The sequence below is a fragment of the Setaria italica genome, chromosome V, assembly GCF_000263155.2.
Source record: "Setaria italica strain Yugu1 chromosome V, Setaria_italica_v2.0, whole genome shotgun sequence".
NCBI classification, from domain to species: domain Eukaryota; kingdom Viridiplantae; phylum Streptophyta; class Magnoliopsida; order Poales; family Poaceae; genus Setaria; species Setaria italica.
In genome coordinates this window covers 42,443,934-42,466,644 of record NC_028454.1, presented here as the reverse complement: position 1 = coordinate 42,466,644, position 22,711 = coordinate 42,443,934, and the positions used below count along the sequence as shown (strand labels likewise).

Genomic DNA, 22,711 nt, shown 5'->3' with positions numbered 1-22,711 from the left:
GGGCCAGGGCACCCCTAAGTCATGCAAGTTTCCACTATAAAATTCAAATTTTGATCAAATTTTGAAAATTTTAATATTACTGATCCCTAATAAGATAAAATTCCAATTTCTAACTCCACCACTGCATATACTTTTTTGTAGAAGGAGCGGATGTAGTGCTCAATTACCTTGTCAACATTAGGGTTCATAGCCCCTTATATAAGCAAATCATTTTTGGTCATGTTTAGAAGAGGGACAACCCACTAACATTGATTGGGCCAAGGTTGGGCCCATTCAAAATGAGGTAAGGATATCGAGCTGCATTTTAATTAGTTTTATATTTTTGTTTGTTTTCCTTCACTTACTTTATTGGTAATCCTTTATTATGACAGATAGATGTAAACATGTTGATGGTGTGATAGAGGTGTGACCGTTAGCTGTTTATTCACGCCCAACCCCCAAGTTTTCTTTATTTCAAAATGGTTGGCCAAGGGCTTGTAGCCACTTAGTAAAAAAAAAAGAAGAAGAGGATTATAGTTCCATCAAATCCACTAATACAATACAAGCAAATCATTTTTAACCGTGTTTAGATAGGTGCAACCCACTAAGGGTTTGTTTGGATAGAAAGGAATTGGAGTGGAATGAAAGAATCGAGTTTAAAATGAAGTAATTTCCCCTCCAATCATTCTCATTCCATTTCAAACCACTACTATCCAAACAAATCCTAACGGTTGATTGGGCCTAGGTTCGACCATTTATAATGAGGCAAAAATGACTAACTAGCGTGCTGCATCATGCATTTTAGTTAGCCTTACGTTTTTGTTTCTTTTACTTGGCTTAATTACTTTATTGGTAATCTTTGTAAGATGGATGGATCCAAACGTGCGGATGGTCCGATGGAGAGGTGTGAAATCCCGTCTCTACCCACAGTAGCTTCAGATTATGATACATGCATAATATGCAAGTTATCACGAAAACCTCTTGCTCATTAGTTCATCACAGCACCACACGTTATTCCACAGCGCGTGCACGCACGCACGCGCGTGTGCGACGCCAAAGCAAACTCGCAACAAAAAACGACCAACTCCACCCACACGCAACGCAATTCACCGTAGAAAAAACTGCATCCAAGCCAGCCCGCAACATGATGCAGGCGAATCAACCAATCGTTCGAACCCCAACACATGACCAAACATTTCGATTTGAACCAAATAAAACCCCCTATGATCTGATCACTTATTCAAATCTCCCTTTCCAATCCCATCACCATCGACTGAGACCCCTCATCATCAGATCAGACGTCCTGCGTAACGCCGCTGGGCGCCTTGTTGTGCTGCGTGTCGTTGTCCGAGTACCAGCCGTGCTTGGTGGAGTCGTACTTCTCGCCGTCGCCCCACAGCGCGTAGGCCTCCTCGCCGTGCACGGCGTCGTCGCCGATGGCGAGCTCGTCGTCGGGCATGCGCAGCGGCACCACGAGCCGCACCACCAGGCACACCAGGCTCGTCACCACCACGTTCCAGGAGATGATGAAGAGCGCGCCGCCCACCTGCTTCACGAGCTGGATGCCGCTGCCGTAGAAGGCGCCCCGGGAGTTGGTGACGGGCAGGAACATGGGGCACAGGTCCGGGTGCGCGAAGAGACCCGTGGTGGCGCCGCCCAGGAACCCGGCCACGGCGTGGGTGTGGAACACGCCCAGGGTGTCGTCCACCTGCTGGAGGAGGCGGGAGCGCTTGTGCACCACCATCATCGTGAACCACGGGATGCTGCCCGAGACAATCCCCATCAGGATCGCCGCCCATCCCTGGACCAGACCTGCGTGCAGAGGTTGACGATCACCCGCGGTGACAAAAGTTAGTCTGTTACTAACAAGGGATTCATGCCCATTTTGTTCTTCCGGATTTGAAAGCTGCAGGTAAATTTCGAATATCCACCAGATTTGGCGTGTTTTTGCGACGGGTGCTTTGGGTCAAACTGTCAAAAAGCTAGTGGAAGCATGCATGACGACGTGGGGTGACAAGATAATGATCCTCCGAGACCATTGGTTGTCTGATGTCGCCTGATGTATATGGTGATAGCAGGCCAAGGAAGTCTTCATAGCTTTGGAAAAAAAAAAAAGGAAGCTGCTTTGCTGCTTTTGTTCCCTTCTAGATTCCTAGTAGAAACATTCAGACTTAAAAGCATGGTATACTACAGCACTGACGCTATCATGGTGCGAAAAAGCTTTAGAAAAAATATGGTCTTTCTTGCTAGTTGATATGAATCTTCCACACGTGCAGAGGTAACTTTTGTTCAGACGACACTCCTACCTCGTTCATGGAATCTAAGCTGCTTTTTCAGCATATTTTCCCAAACTTCCTCAGTTGAGCTAGGGAAACACTACGGAGCACTCGAGACAAAGTAATTTGGGTGTCATATTTGTGTCGTTTAGCAGTTGGTTATTAGACAAAGTGTTGGACTTTGTTGATAGCAGTTTTCTAGATAAACTACAGCACTCTCTAAAGTGAATTGGCTCGTGATGCCGAATCCTGGATTCACTGGTACACGCTGACGGACGGGTCAAAAGAGGGTAGATTCAGTGCTGTGCATCCGTGAAGAATCACAAGATAGAAATGGTTGCAGTGTATTTTCGGCGGGCAGAAACATCAACCCAGTCTATCTCAACGACTTGCATTAATTTTAACCTGCTAATTCCGTACGTGGCAAAAATTGATGCATCGAGCGATATATGCTGGCTGCCGCGTTGCAATTAACTTATCAGATTAGCTACTACTCCAAACTTATCAGATTAGCTACTACTCCAATGAACAACAGCTAATGACAAGTGATGTGCACGTAGATATAGTGGACTGAGTCTTTTATACCGTACCTGCACCGGGAGTGATGCAGACGAGGCCGGTGATCATGCCCTGGACGGCGCCGATGACGGAGGGCTTCTTGAAGAAGATGACGTCGAGGCAGGTCCAGACGAGGAGGCTGGTGGCGGCGCAGATGTTGGTGTTGAGCACGGCGAGGGAGGAGTCGACGTTGGCGGAGTAAGGGTCGCCGCCGTTGAACCCGGCCCAGCCCATCCACAGGATGCCGGCGCCGGTGAGCATGAGCAGGACGTTGTTCGGCGGGAACCTCTCCCTGTCCTTGGTGGATCTGGGCCCGACCCAGTAGGCTGCAGTGAACCCCGCGACGCCCGAGGAGAGGTGGATGACGTAGCCGCCGGAGTAGTCCATGACGCCCCAGTGGAAGAGGAAGCCGCCGCCCCAGATGGAGAAGGCGCCGATGGTGTAGGAGAAGGTGAGCCAGAGCGGGACGAAGAGCATCCAGGCCTTGAAGTTCATGCGGCCGAGCAGGGATCCGGCGAGCAGGATGAGCGTGATGGCGGCGAAGACGCACTGGAAGTAGACCATGGACGCCTGCGGGTAGAAGGGCGTGATCGCGGCGGTCTCGATGTCGGTGCCGCCGTGGTAGTGGTGCTCGGTCGCCGGGAGGGCGGCCTGGGCGAGGAGGGAGCCCTGGTTGAGCGCGTGCCCGGCCTTGCCCCAGAACGGGAGCAGCTTCTCGCCGAAGGACATCTGGTAGCCCCAGGTAACCCAGCACAGCCAGACGGCGGCGAACGCGTAGAGCGCCATGAAGGCCGAGTTGACGGCCCACTTCTTCTTGACGATGCTGCCGTAGAGGATCACCAGACCCGGCATGCTCTGCAGGCCCACCAGCGTCGCCGCCACCATCTGCCACGCATTGTCGCCCTTGTTCAGCCAGTGCGGTACGCCGATGCCCGGCAGGTACCCCGACGTCATGTTGTACAACAAAGGGTCGTCGATGCTCATCTTCGGTCGGCCGGGAGCGACGACGACGATCGATCAGCTAGCTAGTGTGCGGCGGCGGTCGCGGAGATAGTGGGCGGCACCGGCACTGGTGATCGATGAGGCTCTTCTAGGCCAGGCTCCCGCCGTGTTATATAGGGAGCGGCTCACGCGTGGGGCATCGTTGGTGTGTTCACTGTTGGGCGAGAGCAGCGAGAGCGCCGGTGAGTGGATCAAGGAGAGGAGCTAGAACCTAGGCTGCAGGGAATGAGTTGGGCCAGTGGGGATGGGGGGGAGGCGAGGGAAGAATCCAAGCGCGGGGCATCGGTTTTGAAGGACCCCAATCATGTAAGACTCTGGCGCCAAGTGACCAAGGCCTCTTCATCGAGTTTGTGCTCTTGCGCTTGCTCGCTTCTGAACTAGTTTAAGCGATGGAATTGCGAGTTCTGCTTGGCTGGTTGAGGATCTCCTTCTCCTCGGCCTGGCTGGACGTTTCTTGTCGGGTGCTCGGCTGCTCGCTCGGGCCTATCCATCGTGACCGTGAACCTCAGACTAGAAAACGTAGCAGCAATGCAGAATCCGTGTCGAGCGGATCAGGTTCAGGCTCAGCCTTGCTGCAGGGCCCTCTGTAGCTGGCTGGAACGCGTAGATTAATCGGCAAGTGCGTGTAAACATCACAGGTTTCATAGCGAGACACGGTTACATATGCAAATACACCAGCAGAGCCTAGAATAAGGCCGGAGCGTTTAGAGCAAGTGCGTGTAAACATGACAGGTTTCAGTTCAGTTTGCCTTACGAATAGGAATCTGGCCCGTATTGACGGCTGAAGAAGAGCATTGAATCTAAGATTCCCTTCCTGGAACAGCCAAGGTAACACCTTGACTTGAAGGTCAACAACGCGAAAACGAAGCCGCGGAACTGCTATTATTTTGTCTGAGAATTGAAAGGCTCATTTGATCTAATCATCTGAATTGGAGACACCTGACTGAGACGGATCGATCAGTAACCAAAATGATGTTTCTTTCGCTATTATCGTGACATCAGGTAGATATCATGAAAGCCTCTCCTAATACAGCAGCAGCCGTTGGTTGGACGAAAGGAGACTCCAGGCCTCTTGGAGCATGCATTTGTGCGAACTTGCTGACGGCTAACTAGACCGGCCGAGCAAAAGACAATTAGCATACAAATTACAAGATGCCCGTAATGGACTCTTGCAATGTTGTGATGTCAGCTGTCCTGGGTTGAGTTGTCTGCACGGCTGACGAGTAGGGCATCGACATATGGCACGAGGTTGCAGCTCGGACGGTCTGAAATCTGAATCCATGGCGTAACGCGGAGACGCATCTCTGATTCTCCTGCTTCCATATTGCAGTACTGGCAGCTTCCTGGCTTCCCAATGATGAGACACACACGGTCCGCTTCCAGCAAGCTGGTTGGGCGATTGGGATCGTGGGAAGCAGAAACGAGGTTCGGGTTTCATCTGAACATGGGAATTTTACCTAATTCTCGAGATAACTGAACTTTCTCTCGCCGTCCAAAACGAAATATACCTGTATGCACTATTTACCATCGCACACTTTTTTTTTGAAGAGAATACCATAGCACACTTTGATGGCTGAAAACTAACCGCGCTTAAATCTCGCACGAGATGGAGCTTTTGGATGTAACCCTGCACGGGTGCACGAGGATTGTGTGAGCTCCAGCCGCCTGCAGTCACTTTAAAGCAACAGGCTTACTGCAAAAAGGAATGCATCGTCTACTTTTTTATTCTGACAGATCAAAAGGTCCAATAAATATCGTCTCCATAATGCTTAAAAGTTTAATTCACATTTTAAAACACAAGCTTAACGGAAACTCTGCTTTACACAAATTGCGATCCATGACGTGACCTGATGCACAGGGTTGATGCATAACGCGAAGAGGACATTTGATGAATAATGACCGGCAAACGAAATTTGTACCAAATATATATATAGATATAGATATATAGATATAGATATATATAGATATAGATATATGCATTACAGCAGTTTCATTCCTGTCACGAACACATAACCATGATTAAATATACCGATGACGCCATCATAATTCTTAAGTAGGCCACTTGTGCATATAAGCTGAAAACAGAAAATGACATGTTCTCTCATCATCAGTGTGGAAGGCCGGCAGAAATTGACCACTGCCAATGGCGGCTTTGGTCTCACCTTCATCGTTGACGTTACAATTCAAATAACTACAACATTGGTTGGCATGCTGATTGACAAACAACAATTAACAAAAGATGGGGAAAAAACACAGTGCCAAAGTGGCAGAGAAAATGACCGCAACAACAATGAAAGGTACAGTAACTTTGTGATCACCAAAAAGAGTACATCTTTTCCTAGAAAAAGGAGCGGGAAACACTAGCTGGAACTTAAGAACATGCAAGGACATTGACAAAAAGGATAAAGTACAACCAATATAACTATTAAATCTTGAGTAGGAACTCACGGGAAAAGAACAAACTTCTATCTAGGAAACATGTAAAGATTCACAGCATAAAACGAGATGTTTCAACAACAAAGTTTTGCATAGTAAATGACAATACAGAGAATATGACAATGAACTAGTAATAAAAACTTATTAGATAATCATAGTGAATGTTTTCACAGTAACCAACCAATCAGCTGGCCTTGAATAAATCAGAATGTCAAATTGAACTATTTATGCTATATGAAAATGAGTTTCCCGACTTCTCAGGACTCAAATGAAAGGTCTTCTCATTGCTGGCCACAGGATGAGTTCCAACATTAATTAACCCTTAAAATCATTCTGAACTGAGGAAGCAACTCACACAGGTGTGTCACCAGGAAGCAACATGACCTACTGGATGGTGTTTTTCATCTTCTCTTTGGGATCAAGGCCATACCTGAGTACCTGATGCTTTAGTGTCTCTGCATCCTATGCCTTTTAATTCTCCTCATGACTGGTAATGTATCTCGTGCACTTCCTTGTTTTGAAAGGATCTCGTGTACCTCCTAATGATTACAGGAACAGAAATCTCATGCACTTGGAATAAACAAATGCTTAAGTTTGGATGACATTGGTACAAGGCAGCCAATGGTCCAGACTCCAGACAAATGTTTGTATAAAGAAAATGGCTTGCTTTTCACAGGAATGTTATAGATTATAATGCCAGGTCTCACTATGTAATGCCAAACACCAAAGCCAAGAAATAAAAGGCTAACCCATCATTTTATTCAACTATCAAGTTTATGTTTTATTAATGTGTGTGACATTCTTCTACTATTGCAAATTTGCAACAATGGTTTACGTGAGTTTATTTTTGCCTTTAGGATTATACTTAGCAATTGCAGCAGAATTAAAATCAAGTCATGGCAATTGTACATTTGGTGTGAGGAAACAAGAAAAGTTCAAAATAGTTTCACATCTGTGTATTAACAAATGAACAAACATGCTGATGAAAGTGGAAGTCAAATTCATGTGTAGTTAATTGTTTGTTGTTAAATGGCCATGTACCATGAAAACATAATGCCATGTACTGTGATTTAGAGTGTCCGGCTTATAACACTGCACATATGTGCGAAACAACAAATATGCTAAGCTGATATGAAACCTGCAAGCCTATCAAAACATTCAAATGGTGACATAAAAGAACACCGAGAGGTACGCGAAAAAGATGAAAGATTTGAAAGTGCCAAGTAAGACACACAAAGGGGAAATATTAGAAACTAGGAAACCATACATCAGTAGAAGACTAAAGTTACTCAGTCCACTATATGTTAAGAAGTCTTGCATGTTTGAATCATTTGCCAGTTGTTGGTATTATTGGAGAAAAAATAGAACCGTATCTTTGCACTACAAAAGTAGGCATCTACACTCAGCCCTACAGGTTTCTACACTTCTGTGTGTGCGCAATACAGTACCAGGGAATCAAGATAGAGATACTAACACAGCATATCCCATAGGTGTGCATACTTCTTTTCAAAGGTTTTAGTGAGGTTGGACATATTCATCAGCACAATTCACTGTATAAGGATAACACCATCCTGAAAAGTGAAAAGGAATAATCTCAGTTAAAACAAATGTGGTACCACTCAAAAGAGTTTACACCATATTAGAGAAATTGATATGTTACGAATAAGCAAAGGAACAAGAGTAGCAAACATCTTACATCCACAATAGAAAACTTCTCCTTTGTTTTAAGGGAAGGTTGCACCCACTCAGAAGTATGTGTAGAATGCACCCCATTTTCCTGCACAGAGGGAACTTCTGCTTCTTCTACTGTAAAATAAAATAAATAGGATTGCAGTGACCAAAAGAGTAAATTATAAATCATATATAATATAATTAACAACCTGTACCTTGCAGATTTATCCTGTGTGTAACAAAGGACTGCAAAGAACACAATTTCAGATAAATTTTAGCCTGTTTTGCAGTTATGGTTCCAATATATAGAAAAAGGCAAATTGACATTGTATAGATGAGTACATAAAAATTGAAATTAAGCACCAATTTATCACAGACCTGCCATATTGATGGCATATATTCCCGATAAGAGAGAGTTCTTTCTTCCTCCTGTCTTGAATATCTCAAAACGGTTGAATCCTCCAGCGTGTACTTCGAAGAACCCCTAAATAACATAAAAAGAAGCACCTAACACTTTCAGGTGAGCTGCCCAGATTGTATTTCGAAGAAAAAAACAATGCAATTGTCCTGGAGATAAACAATTTATTGAAATGTACAAGAACGGTAATGATCTAATGAGTATTTTATACTACAATTTTGCAACCAAATTAAATTGGATATCAGGTTTGAATGACAGGTATCAAACTTTGCTAAATCCCAAGGTCGAAATAAGAAAATATAATCTCTGTGTTTAATAATCTCAAGCTTGCAAAGAGATTAAGCATTTACCAAATGATATAGTGCTTGAACTGAGTGCATAGCACTAATTAGAAAGAATACTTAGAAAGATTATGGATGATATACAGTTCTAACATCCTACAGTTACATGGCACCACAAGATACAAATTTTCAAAATAAAATTGCCTATAGAAAAGTGAGGCTGGAATGTTGATTACCTATTGAAGTCATTTGCTGTTGTAGTGCCTTCTGCATAAATGGGTGCCTTCGTGACCAACACCAATGCAGGTTGAAGTTGCAAAAACGTGCGTATCTCGTGGACAACAGTTTCAGTAACGCTCTGCAGTGACTTCCTGCATCAATAATAGTAATTGACCAAAAGTGCAGAGATAAAATACATAAAAGGAACTGAAAACTGAACTGATTCGGTTAAAATAGAATTTGGTACCATCGCTGCCTGTTAGCACTTAGCATTTCTATAACATGATGTAACTGTCAGTCTGTCACATTATTTTCATATGAAAACAGTATTGTAGTGGCTAAATTTCCTAGCCAAACTACTCGCTCTCCTTTTTTTTCAGAAGAAAGTGCTGTCCTACTCATATATGCAGGAAAGATCATTAGAACAAAGTAGAGTAGAATGTTCTTTTGGTTAGTCACATGTCAACAATGACTTCATAGATGAAACGACAACCAAACAAAACATGTATGCCGAATCTACAATTTTGAAATCACCCTTTACTCTCTCGGACAGGTTGAGAAGCACGATCTATCCAGTAGAAAGCACCAATGCTGCAAAAAAGGGAAAGTATCAAAAGGTTAACAAAGGAATGAAAATACAGAAGAAGATAAGCAAAGCTATCTGCTTTTTGAAGGAAAAAAAAGAGAGGAAAGGATCCTAAATGTCAATTGTTATTTTCTATGAAACAAAGATAAGCAGATAACTATCATAGGACCAATCAGTGCAAAAGATGCAACGGGTCTAGTATAGAATACAATCCACACAAGATATGTGACGAGATACCTGTCTATCATAACAAAATATATACCGACACCAAGAACTTCACTCCTTGATTGAGACTGTACAGTCTGTAAGTAAATGAAACCAGAGAAATAAGAACAGTTGCATCTTATAAATGACGATATGATTTATCTAAGCATGTGAAGTAGATTGCCAGGTTTCATTTTCCACCAAATGCCCCTAAGTTAATCACAGTGGTGTTTTAAAGAGTTAAACAGGACAAAATGTGTCAAATAATTTATTATATACTCCTTTCTTGTGCGTGCAGATCTAAAATATGTAATTCAGTCTGGAGGGGTAATTTTTATATTATTTCTGGAATATTGAGCTTGGAGTCTGGAGTACAGGAAATAAGATGATTGAGCGTATGGTGGAGAGAGTGAAATCAGTTTTAGTAATCCAGTGCTACATGATGGTTGTCACATTTGTATCTTTGTATCTAGTGAAATCCAATTTTGTTGGACAAGATTAACAAAAGAAAACCTCAAAATTCATTTCAGAAGGTTGTGCTGCTAACTGTGTAAGATGTATGATTCTTGTCTGTCAGCAAATATCATCGCTTCAGGTGGAAAAAACTCGAAGTACAAAGTTACATGTGTGGCCAATAGAAATAAAATGTACTGCTAACCGTGGAACCTTTTTAAAGCTGACCAATTATGCACCATGAAAAATTCAGCAAGTTCTTTCCAGAGGTTCCATAGGTCAGAAATGATACGATTAAGATAAGACCAGCAGTTATACGATTCTCACTTTTTTTTTGGTTAACATCAGCTCAAGCAAGTGGTGAGCAACATATATATGAGCATGCCAACAGAGAACTTGCCTTCAAAGCAGCTGTAAATTCAGAACTGTTGTAGCAACGGACATACAAGAAATGCTGCATGCAATCAGAGAACAGCGTGTTTTCAAAAGAACACTGAAATTCGTCCTTGGTGCCATCCTTTTCAAGGCCTCCATTTCTCAGATGTGCAAAACCTATCAAATGTGAAAGGGGCTCCATGATGTGCAGTGCTGATTGATGAAATTAGAAAGCCTATAAAATGTTTACATAGAACCGAGGCTCTTGCATATGCAGCACTGGTGTTAAGTCAGTAGTGCAAAATTGAGTAAGTGTAACTTCCTGACCCTCAGCAATTCGATTCCTCAGAATTTGAGCCAGCCGCAACACATCAAATCGGCAGTCCAGGTCCAAGTACATGACTGACTTCCCCAGGCCCCCAAAGTAGATGCCCTCCCATTCCTTTGGCAATATGCACTGCACTGCAGCCTAAGATACCAAGCACACACTGATTAGCTTCCCAAAGAAAACAGAAAGCAAATCATGTTTTTTTTCTTGAGCATCACTCCCAGCCTAGTACTTTGTTTTCCCAAAAAGGAGCCTCCCATTTAGAGCATTGCAATTGTGTAAGTCTGAAGTGAAGAAGATCGAACACTTATGTTCCCTATTTTCAGAAAGACCCCTGTGCTTCAACATCGCCAATGTTGGAAAGTATTGTTGCCTACCAAAGTTGCCCAAATTCCTGAAAGTCCTGCAGATCTCCGATACTAAATATAGCACTTAATCTACATTGCATTACACAGTCGATCATACACGATATAGCCCATAGGTTTTTTTCTAATTTCATGGCAATACGCTCAGAGACCAAAACCAGTGGAAATTTACTGAAGACACTCAAAATACTAATACTGCAAGCGTGTCGCCATGTTGGTGCCATTTGCATCATTTTTTTTTTTTGACCAAAAGGGTATAAACGTCGGCTCTTAGCTTACCATGAGAAGAAGGTGAGACTTGCCGGAGTTGGACGGGCCGGCAATCTCGACGACGTTGCCCGGGCGGAGCGGCGCACGGTGGAGCGGCGGCGGGAGGATGATTGGGGGGCGCGAGGCGAGGGAGCGGGAGATGAAGGCCGCCGCCGTCTCGTCTACGGCCAACCACGCTCTGGGATCTCCTCCCGCCTCTCCGGCCATGGATAGGGTTCTGCAGCTCTCGTCGCACTTTTTCACCAATTTTTTCGAAATTTCTTGGGCGCTCGTTCGATCATGTTCGGCGCCTCCAGGTTTGTGTATTCTGTTTGCGCGCCTGCAGGTTTGCGCCTTGGGCCGGTTCGGTCGTGTTGGGCTGGGCCGAGTAGCACATGGGTTGTGATGGCGTCTAGTTAACGTGGGGTCCACAAGACAGGTGGGTACGTGCTGACCTGAGTTGGACACTTGATGTGGACTTGGGCACGGCACACCGCCTCCTATTGGACCACGTAATTGTTTAGCTCACCGGATAACCAAGTAGACTAGGGCTCTTTTGGCACGCCTTAGGCAAGAGGGGCTTCAGCTTCGCACTACAATAACACGTACTATTTAGTACTATGCGTTACTGTAGCACGAAGTTGGAACGGATACCGAGATCTCGAAATGAACTGGGAAGGAGGTGAAGCCCATGAAACCCAAATAAGTAGCTCCCCGGAGCTTCAGCTCTGTCTGCTACAATATTGCTACATCTGCGAAGCCAAAACCCCCCTAAGCCATATCAAACGAGCCCTAAATATCATGTCGAGCTTAGTAAAGTTCAAGGTCACGTCCAGATGGCACCTTGACGTTCAAACTTGGCGATTTTGTAACATTGAGAGATCTATCAACCATTTGCCTCTACCATCGTTGTCATCACAGCCTTATTTGCTACTTTCTCCATTTTAAATTATAGGTTGTTTTTAACTTTTCTAGGTTCATAGATATTTCTATACATCTAGATATACACTATATTTAGGTGCATACAACGACCTACAATTTAGATGGGCCACAGCTGGTATCTTTTTGTGCATGCCATGTCACATATAGACAATGAAACAGACAACTTGTATAGAGATTTGTTTATTAGGTTGTCTGCGAAGTATTTAATCCATCCATGGGCATATAAATCATGGTGATCAAGTATAAAATTGATGTGTGTAGTCATTTTGTTGCTTGTTTAAAACAGATTTTGCTTGTATAAAATTGATCAAGTATAAAACAGATTTTGCTCTAGAATAAGAGCAATGCGAGTCATGAACCAAGTTGTGACCAAAAGATTGCACAGCAACACAAGCATTAAAATGATGGATCTAAGAATAATGCAAACACATTTCTTTCTATGCTGTCAACTCTTCATCCCTACCAACACCATCACCTCTTCCATTTCCAACTTGAGATGATTTGCTTCCAGCAAGATAGGTATGGCATGAAAAATTCTATTCTTCATTAGGTACTCCTCGTGATGTGGTTGCAACATGCAAATTGGGCATGATCCTAGCACCTGCAAATGGATCACAATTAGTAGAAGAATTGAGTCCCAAGTTCTAAAATTTCTCATCACAGTAAGTAGAGGGCAATGCTAGTTTCGGAGAGAAACAAAGCTTTCAGTAGGCATAATGTACACATTTTTGCTTCACATATGTATTTGGAAAACTAAACTAAACCAATGAGTACTGAAAATTCTAAACTGCAAATTATGTTTCTGAACTTCTACTGAAACTAAACTAAAGGTATGTTCGGAGGTTTCAGAAGGATAGCTACATATCATGTTTCAGAAATTAGTCCGGATGTTTTAGAGTAATTAAAGCATACCTTAATTAAATTCAGCAAATAATTTCTTCTTCAAATGCTTCATTGTTGCTGCATGATCAGCCTTTTCTTCATCAGACATTAGTCCTACATCTTGCGAGAGAAGACAATTATAGGTCTTAAACATTCTAGCTTCAGCTTCATACCTTTTTGCTTCCTTTTGATCTTTTGCTGCCTCCTTTTACTCTTTTGTTGTAAGATGAGCAAGCTTTGCTGCTTCAAGCTTGTCAGATGATAACTTCTGTTGTACTTCCAATACCTTAACCCGGTTTGCATGATCTTCAGATTGGATTCTTCCTAGTGTATGGAGCTCCTCAATATCACTGTCACAAAGCTTGAACTTGGTTTTATTTTCCTTGGCGGCCTTTTTAGCTTCTTTTGCCCAATTGGCTTAGGGCATTCTACATTCTCCTCAACATCTACAACATCTGAATCTTTACTCACCACTTCCTTGTTTACGTGCTGCTTTTAGCCTACGTTATATGCTACCCACTTTGCCTCATTTTTGACAGTATACTGCACATCCATTAAAATAAAAGGTCCAAGTTCATTGTCTTCCATATAGAAGTGATGTACCTTATCAATCCACATTTGATCATTGTATCTACTAGTGAAAACTCTTCGAGCCTTTATTCAAACATTGTGGAAAAGGTCAGTCCATCTATTAATCTTGTGCCACTTGTCCTTGGCTTGCTTAAGATTTCTTTTCCTATTGCCGGGAGTAGTCTAGTTGTACGTATCAATAATATCAATACTACTCATTCTTCCTATCAGCTCCTTGGGATGAGTTCGTCAAATCAAGCAACCAAGAGTTCACCTACAATCGTATAGAAAGTATTATATTGCTGTAATTGAATTTACAATGTGATTGAAAAACAAAGCAACAGCATTAAGGAACTTACCAGCTTAACATCTTCTTCTTGTGTCCACAAAATTCACTTCTCAGTCCTAACAAGTTCATACCCACTATCAACATTAATACACTTATCAGTAACCAGTGATAAACGAGGGGTTGCTGTTTTTTCTTGTGATGGCGAAGTGTCCAAAGGCCGTGGCGGTTTGAATGGGACAAAATGAGAAGGACCCATTTGAGACATCTGAGCATGATTCTTGATAAAGTTTGTGAAGCCACTAGGTGGTGTTGGATCATGATCCCTGCAGAAAAATAACCAAAGGGGAAAAGAGGAAATTGAGCATTCCTGTAGCATTCCTGAAATTACCAGTTCAATTGTTCACTTCTATGGCACCCTGAAACTAAGCATTCCAGTAGCAACAACAACAATTGAAAATACTACTGGATGACTAAAGGGGAAAAGAGGAAACTAAGCATTCCTGTAGCATTCCTGAAAATACCAGTTCAATTATTCACTTCTATGGCACCTTGAAACTAAGCATTCCTACCTTTTGGTCTGCTCACATATTGATACCTATCACAGATTATTCATACCCTCACCATATGCAATCTTTCCAGAATACTACCAGAGAGAAGAAAAAAAGTGGAGCTTAGAAATTATTCTAACAGAGCATTCTTGAATTCCTCTGCTTAAGTACTATTTATTTTGCCAACTGGTTATGCTTACTCTAAACATATCTTCTAGTTCGTACATTTCAACCACTAAAAAGTGGAATTTAACAAAACTGGCATTAACAAGAGTGATGTCAGATCATAAAAATTTGCATGAAAATACACATTAGATGTAAAAACAAATGATCATGGAATCTAAATTATCATAATCAGATCAATTACCATAAAACTAGATAAGTAAACATGTACATCATTACATCATCTTAGCGGTTGTCTAAACATGAAGCGGAGAAGGAAAAGAAATGAAGTAAAATTGGAACTGGATGAATGAATTTCTCTGACACAGCATGACGCAATGTGCATTGAATGTTACCTCAGCTTTATTGCCAAGCACATTTTCTTTTGGACACATCAAACCAAAAAAAATATTTGACGGACCAATTTTCATAATCAGGTAATCTTAGGTTCACACAATTTTACATATGACAAACCTAAGATTTGACACAATTTTCACATAATTTTGGTAACTACATGAAAGTACTACTTCAGCCTCAGGTTATGTTTTGAGGACTAATCAAAATGCTAATAAACAAGCAGTTATCAAAAATTGAGATTGATTTGTTACCATGTTGATGGATCCAAAGCTTGAGGACGCATCCATGGATGAGCAATCGGCCTACCACCAGTTCCTTGGTTCCAGAAAGCTCCATTCGGCAAGACGATGGAGGTTGGGACGTCGGTGAGGTTGGGGTCGCTGAAGCATGATGGGGATTGAAACGAGACAATACCTTCTGCTACTGTCGTCGGTGAGGTTGGGCCGCTGGTGAGGTTGGGGGCACCTTCCTGCTCCACCACGACGGCCGCCGCTGCCCCCGCCCCCTTCCCCTTACGCAGCGTCGCCGCCCCCCTTCCGCACTAGCACCGCCACCCCCCTTCTGCTGCTTTGCCGACGCCGCCCCCTTCCACTCCTGCAATGCGGCGGCCTTCCGCTTCCGCTGTGCCTCCGCCTCTAGCAAATCACGGGTCGCCGCCACATCTACACCTTGACTCATCTTCGATTGAGCTCTAGGGTTGGGGGCGGATTGGGGAGCTGGAGGGGAATCGATTTTATGGGGGAAATTAGCGCGGAGGGAAGGAAAATTGCCGCCATGTTCCCACGCGGAGGGGAAGCGCCGCAGAGGATCCTTCGTCTTCGACAGCGGGGGCGCACAACGGTGCTAGAGCCGGCGCTTTGGCTTGGGAGCACGAGCCCTCGCCGTTCCTTTGCGAGGCGACGATGCGCCCATCGCCTAGTTGAGATGAGGGGATTTTCGCAAAAACGCCCGCTCCTAGACAGCAAACCAACTCCCGTTGTACGTGCCCTAAGGCCAGTCTCAATACATAGTTTCATTGCACTGTTACCTAGACTACAAACTTGGTAATTGTGCCAGCTGTGTTTCATAGGGATGAAACTCCTCTGTCATTTTATGAAACTTCATCCTCTCTCTCCTCATAAAGACATTGCCAAATCAGCAAAATTGATGATATGGTATAGAAATCAATGCTGATGAAACTCTCTATAAAACTTCCACTGACACTCACCTGCTCGGCATTGCGCTAATGGAATTGAAGTGTGAAGAATGCAGGTACAAAATACCACGCATTGGTCTAAAGTAACAATTTATTTTCAGGAAACAACGAAAAAGAGGGTGTCTGATCTTTAGGGGAAATTCCAAGTTTCTAGATCTGTTGGTGTGCTCTGAAACTTCACGATTCTCATTCTCTACACTGTACACTGGCCTGTCACTCTTGTGTCAGTTGTCACACGAGCTGCCTGCTGCCCCCGCAACGGAAAAGGGTATATAACTTCAATAAACAAAAGATTATGGAAAGATCTCCCCTCAGAACCAACCATCAAACGATGCATGAGCACATGGCCGGCACCCAACACCCATCAGGCATCAGGTTCAGACCATCCCCTGCTGCCGCGACGCGTGGATTTATCTAGCGCTAGTTGGAGCGGTTAGCGAGCGAGGCGCGCTTCACTAGGCTAATGCCATTGCCCGTGGCAGTATCCTATGCCGCGGACGGCGCAGATCCGATTCCTTCGCCGGCAAGTGCAGCGGCCGACGGCCCCGATCGCCCGACCCGCCGCGGGCGTCACATGCCTCGCACATTGCTGGCCTCCCGCCACCACCGTGGTCGCGTCGGCGTCGCCCGCCGGCCCCCACAGCAGCGGCGCGAAGATCTCGTCCGCGGGCCCCACGGGAACTGTGCAGATAGACCGGTAGGGCCAAGTGGGCTTCCGGTGGGGCAGGCAGCACGGGCGAGGGCGACCCAGCGATCGGCTGCCTTTGCGGCCGCTCACGCGCGCCGCACGTGACTCCCGTGCGCGATCGCCGCCGCTGCCGCGCCTCCTGCTTCCCGCTTGCTCTCCCTCCGCACTTCCGCAGCAACAGTTTACAGTTGCGTGCCTCCATTGGCTACGGGCCAACCGGCCAAAGCCGCCCGCATCCCGCGCGGCGTGTGCGTCTGACAGGTGGGTCAAATGGCAGGTGGCCCGCGAGTCAGAGTCGCGGGTGGGGCGGGGTTAGTGGAGGGGACAAGTAATCACATGGTTAAAGGGCCATTTGGGAGTGGTTTATTATTACCGGGCGGGCGCCGGAGGGAGGGGAGGGGAGGAGCTTGAGCTCGCTGCTAATGGCGGAGAGCGACGGGGGAGAAGCGGCGAGCCCGAGCCCTGGTCCGCGGGCCGGCGGCGGGGCGAGCCCTGAACCGCGCCCGCCGCGGCCGCAGCTCACCAAGTCGCGCACCATCTCCGGCTCCGCCGCGGCGTCCATATTGGCAGCTGAGAGGGTAGGAGGAGGAGGAGGAGGAGGAGGCAGAGGTGGTGGTGTAAAGGACAGCATCCTCGTCCGCCGCTCCTCCACAGCGCCGCTCCCTCCGCCTCCGGCGTCAGCAGCGGGGCCGTCCCCGGCGCCGCGGCGGCTCACCGTCGCCGTGGACGACCCCTCCTACGCGGCGCCCAACGGCGGGGTGCTGGACCGCGACTGGTGCTACCCGTCGTTCCTCGGGCCGCACGCCTCGCGGCCGCGGCCGACGCGGCAGCAGCAGCAGACCCCGACGAGTGCCGACCGACCGAGCGCTAATCCCACCGTGCCGCCGAGGGTGGCGGTCTCGCAGAGGGAGGAGGAGAGGAGCCTGGCCTCCGTGGTGAAGCGCCCGGCGCTGCTTGAGGAGCGGAGGCCGCTGCCGCCTCCACTTCCGCCCCCGCGCGCTCCGCGATTTGATCTCTCTTCGTATCTCCCGCTCGTAAGTCAAGCTAGCTCTGTAGCGTAGCATATGCCTCTGCCATAAAAGCTGGTCGTAACTTTCACAACTGATTCCCTTTGAGTTACTGCAGCTGCTGGCCATAACTTTTACAAGCTGTGTCCTCGCTATTTGGCAATGGGTCAAAGTTATGGGACTTCAGGTTATCTCTTTGATCTGTGTGAGTTTTGTCCTGGTTAGCTGCTTTGCATCAGAGTTCAATCCGCTAACAATTTAGAAATCTTCAACATTTTGCCAGGAAAAGATCAGATCATGCAGTGACGGTAATGCTGGGGATCGTGAGGGTACTGAGAAGGTGTCTTGGATTGGCAGGGACCATGGCTCTGCTTTTATCAACTCAGGGAATTGGAATTTAGCTCCATCTAGCTCCATCTTTGCACTTGCAGTTCCGTTATTCCTGTTTAAGTACATTGATCAGGTCCGACGGAGACAAACAAATTCCATGAGGGTGAGAGGTAGTGAAGAAGAAGTGCCTCTCAAGAAGAGGATTGCCTATAAAGTTGACGTGTTCTTCTCAGGACACCCATATGCAAAGCTTCTTGCCCTCCTATTAGCCACCATAATTCTCATTGCTTCGGGTGGGATTGCATTGTATGTTGTTAGTGGCAGTGGATTCCTGGAGGCTCTTTGGCTTTCTTGGACTTTTGTGGCAGATTCTGGAAACCATGCCGATCAGGTTGGCCTGGGGCCAAGAATTGTGTCTGTGTCAATTAGCTCCGGGGGCATGCTGGTGTTTGCCACAATGCTTGGGCTTGTGTCAGATGCAATATCAGAGAAGGTGGATTCTTGGCGTAAGGGGAAAAGTGAGGTGATAGAGATCAACCATATACTAATCCTTGGCTGGAGTGACAAGCTGGTAATATTCTGATGGAAAACTGCTTTAGTATGTAAAAAAATGTATACAATCAGATAAATATGCAATTCATCTTTTGTACTTTATCCTCCAATATCAATGGGAGAAGTTGTGCAGCAAACACCAATTTCTATTGTTGTCAACATTAATAAAATTGAATAATTTAGCTTACAATATCTGTACTGTGGACCAGGGATCCCTTCTGAAGCAGCTAGCTATAGCAAATAAGAGTATTGGTGGTGGTGTAGTTGTTGTTCTGGCAGAAAGAGACAAGGAAGAAATGGAGATGGACATAGCAAAGCTAGAATTTGACTTCATGGGAACATCTGTTATATGTAGGAGTGGCAGTCCTTTAATTCTTGCAGATTTGAAAAAGGTAGAAGCGTAAGAATTCTCACCTTGTTGTCCCTGCTCGACGTAGCATATATCACTCTTTTTGATGATTTCATCTCAATAGCAGACCTCTATTTTTTTTCAGGTTTCTGTTTCTAAAGCACGGGCTATTATTGTTTTAGCTTCTGATGAAAATGCAGACCAAGTTAGTAGTTTTGTTCTACGCACATTTAATATTTATGGAGCTTATCTTATTATTCCATATGCTCACATTTTGTGTCCCCTAGAGCGATGCACGGGCTTTGCGAGTGGTGCTGAGCCTGACTGGAGTCAAGGAGGGTCTACGAGGCCATGTTGTTGTAGAAATGAGTGATCTTGACAATGAACCCTTAGTGAAACTGGTTGGAGGTGAACTAATCGAAACAGTTGTTGCTCATGATGTGATTGGACGTTTGATGATACAGTGTGCACTCCAACCTGGTCTGGCACAGGTACATCTCAGTGCTATTCTGGTTGTATAGTGAACAATATTAACCCCTATAGTTTTCCTTTAATCATGGTATCTTTGGAATTTCTGTATGGTGTCATTTCTCTCTTTACACAAATACACATGTATAACAAAAATGTTGTTGCTACGGATTTACATATATGGAATTTCTAAACTCATAATATCAAATGCATTACCCAGATGCATTACAGCTGTTAGCTATTTGACTTTTTTTTAAAAAAAATTCAAATCCATGGAGCTTGGTAGCTGCTAATGTTCAATTGTTCACTTGATATGTGATTGAAATTTGAGGCTACCATGCTGAACCAAATTTTATTTGGTCCTGAATTTCTTCCCCCGGTATGGATCACCACACTCAAAATATTAACCCATCAACCACTTTTGCAGATATGGGAAGATATATTGGGATTTGAAAATGCAGAGTTTTATATTAAAAGATGGCCAGAATTGGATGGCATGAGGTTTGGGGATGTGTTGATCTCATTTCCTGATGCTGTACCCTGTGGAGTCAAGGTTGCTTCAAAAGCCGGAACGATCTTAATGAATCCTGATGATGAATATGTTTTAAGAGAAGGTGACGAGGTCCTTGTTATTGCAGAAGATGATGATACTTATGCTCCTGCCCCACTACCAGAGGTGAATGTCCTCACTTCTATTTAAGGTTCAATAATAGTTGCTTTCTTGTGTTGATTGTTGTGCAACTTGTTTCCTTTCACCTTGAGTTTTACCTTATATATGTGATCTATTTTCAGGTAAATAAGGGTTTCCTGCCTAACATACAGACCCCTCCCAAATATCCAGAGAAGATTTTGTTCTGTGGCTGGCGCCGTGACATCCATGATATGATAATGGTAACTTTACTAAACTATTTTCTCTGATTGATGTCTGATAATCATATTTTTTTGGTAACGAACTTTAGTGCTTTTATTTAGGTTTTGGAAGCATTTCTTGCTCCAGGTTCAGAATTATGGATGTTCAATGAGGTGCCGGAGAAGGAGAGGGAGATAAAACTGACTGATGGTGGTTTGGATATATGTGGGTTAACAAACATTAAACTTGTACATAAAGAAGGGAATGCTGTCATCAGGCGGCACTTGGAAAACTTGCCTCTGGAGACATTTGACTCGGTGAGTACAATTGCTCTTTTTTAGAGACATTATGAAAAGTCTTTGTTCAATAAAAGAAATAATTATTGAATCTACAGCGAGGTCATAACATATTTGAATGATCTGTTACTATCATATTCCGGTTGAAGCTTCAGGCCCCCACATAATCTTGTGTTTGCAATTGTGTGAAATAGTCTGTTTAATACATGTACTAAGTTGCATTCACATCTTGTGTTTAGATCTTCATCACATGACTGAGATAAGAGTTTGGAGTCTGAAAGTTGGTTACTTGATTTGATTGCATAGAGTATCAGTACCATATTCATGATGTGATTATATTTCTCCAATTTCTAATTTACCTCCGCAGAAGTATGTCCAGTGCTAACTTTGAAGCAACAGATTTTAATTCTTGCAGATGAGTCAGTGGAGGACTCCATCGTACATTCTGATTCACGTTCTTTGGCTACACTTCTTCTAATTCGTGACATTCAGGTGAGTATAAAACAGCCAGGTATTATAACATACAGTGTATAAACGAATGGCTTCTGCTGTTCTGCACTATTGATGTGTGCCTTCTTCTACAGTCTAAGCGTCTTCCATTCAAGGAGCTGAAATCACCTCACTGTTACACTGGTTACACTGGCTTCTGTCACAGCGCCTGGATTCGGGAAATGCAGAATGCATCAGACAAATCTATAATTATCAGTGAGATACTGGACTCCAGAACAAGAAATCTTGTATCTGTCTCCAAGATTAGCGATTATGTTTTGTCAAATGAACTTGTAAGTATGGCACTTGCAATGGTAGCAGAAGACAAGCAAATAAACAGAGTTCTTGAAGAACTTTTTGCTGAGGAGGTACTTTCTAAAATGTTATCGTCCTCTATCTGTTGACTATCCAGCTTGCCATGTCTTGCACCTGATCTTTTTTATCCTTTGCATGTTACAGGGCAACGAGATGTGCATTCGACCTGCTGAATTTTACCTGTATGAGCAAGAGGAGTTGAGTTTCTTTGATATAATGGTTAGGGCTCGTGAGAGAGAAGAGATTGTGATTGGGTACCGCCTTGCTAACACTGAGCAGGCAATCATTAACCCAGAACGTAAGTCTGAGATTAGGAAGTGGTCAGTAGATGATGTCTTCGTTGTCATCTCAAAAGGTGACTAATTTTCAAGAGCATCTCACTTTTTTGTGTAAGTGAATATTCTAATGCTAATCCATGCTAATTGAAATGATAACCGGGCAGACATAATGTACAGTCCTGATCCAAACCATTAGCTCTATACATCAGTACATGTTAATTTGTAGCATTCAATTGATCTCGCATAAACAGTTCCATGTTCAGCCCTGGAACTTTTGTTGTAGCAAATGGTACAATGAAGCAATTAGGCAGAGGGTAACTTGTAATCCTTTGAATTGCACATTAATTATCAAATTTCAATGGCAGAATTGATGTTATGGGTCATGCAGCGTGCCCTGTTGAGGCTACATTTGGTTAGTCCTACTTCGTAGTTTGTTTTTCTTTCAAAGGTTTAAATCACTGGCATCTGGTGAAATAGGGATCGCTCCATTATTGTCATCAGGCACCTAGATATTGGCAGTGTTGATGCCTACAATTTTTGAGAATGACATGGTGCTACCATACCTGAAAGTATGTGTTGCAATCTTGCAGCATTGGAAACTCTGTGTCGCCACTGGGGTTACTACTGCCAAGAGCTTCTTACATTGTTTTTTTCCTTCAAACCGATCAACTTGCCTCCCATATCTATGCTGGATGTTCAGGTGGTTGCAGATAGCGTCGATCTCACTTCAACATGCGTTAGAAT

General features: G+C 44.3%; 3 protein-coding genes across 6 annotated transcripts; 1 reads left to right on the top strand and 2 right to left on the bottom strand.

Moving 5' to 3' along the window:
• Nucleotides 1–944: 944 nt before the first annotated feature.
• LOC101766121 (ammonium transporter 3 member 1) lies at nucleotides 945–4,090 on the bottom strand. The gene is made up of 2 exons (XM_004970670.4): nucleotides 2,846–4,090; nucleotides 945–1,791 (listed from the first exon to the last, which is right to left on the bottom strand). The coding sequence occupies exons 1-2, from the start codon at nucleotides 3,795–3,797 to the stop codon at nucleotides 1,274–1,276; spliced, it is 1,470 nt and encodes a 489-aa protein (XP_004970727.3). The 5' UTR covers nucleotides 3,798–4,090; the 3' UTR covers nucleotides 945–1,273.
• Nucleotides 4,091–6,368: 2,278 nt separating this feature from the next.
• LOC101765706 (DNA repair protein XRCC2 homolog) lies at nucleotides 6,369–11,710 on the bottom strand. Of its 4 annotated transcripts, none has more exons than XM_022826476.1 (11): nucleotides 11,431–11,710; nucleotides 10,786–10,927; nucleotides 10,484–10,635; nucleotides 9,664–9,728; nucleotides 9,375–9,431; nucleotides 8,858–8,992; nucleotides 8,301–8,406; nucleotides 8,138–8,168; nucleotides 7,948–8,054; nucleotides 7,726–7,822; nucleotides 6,369–6,790 (listed from the first exon to the last, which is right to left on the bottom strand). In XM_022826476.1, exons 1-10 carry the CDS (start codon nucleotides 11,626–11,628, stop codon nucleotides 7,799–7,801), a joined length of 1,017 nt encoding a protein of 338 aa, XP_022682211.1. In that variant the 5' UTR covers nucleotides 11,629–11,710; the 3' UTR covers nucleotides 6,369–6,790; nucleotides 7,726–7,798. The 4 variants fall into 4 exon arrangements, with proteins under 4 accessions (XP_022682211.1, XP_022682209.1, XP_012702037.1 ...); XM_022826474.1 differs by having other exon boundaries at nucleotides 7,948–8,057; nucleotides 11,431–11,708; XM_012846583.2 differs by having other exon boundaries at nucleotides 7,752–7,822; nucleotides 7,948–8,057; nucleotides 11,431–11,708.
• A 5,688-nt stretch (nucleotides 11,711–17,398) lies between these two features.
• Nucleotides 17,399–22,350, top strand: LOC101765037 (probable ion channel POLLUX). The gene is made up of 12 exons (XM_004970667.4): nucleotides 17,399–18,067; nucleotides 18,159–18,227; nucleotides 18,324–18,941; nucleotides 19,132–19,314; nucleotides 19,417–19,476; nucleotides 19,559–19,762; nucleotides 20,167–20,415; nucleotides 20,532–20,630; nucleotides 20,712–20,906; nucleotides 21,285–21,377; nucleotides 21,470–21,742; nucleotides 21,834–22,350. The coding sequence occupies exons 1-12, from the start codon at nucleotides 17,456–17,458 to the stop codon at nucleotides 22,050–22,052; spliced, it is 2,874 nt and encodes a 957-aa protein (XP_004970724.1). The 5' UTR covers nucleotides 17,399–17,455; the 3' UTR covers nucleotides 22,053–22,350.
• Nucleotides 22,351–22,711: the final 361 nt, after the last annotated feature.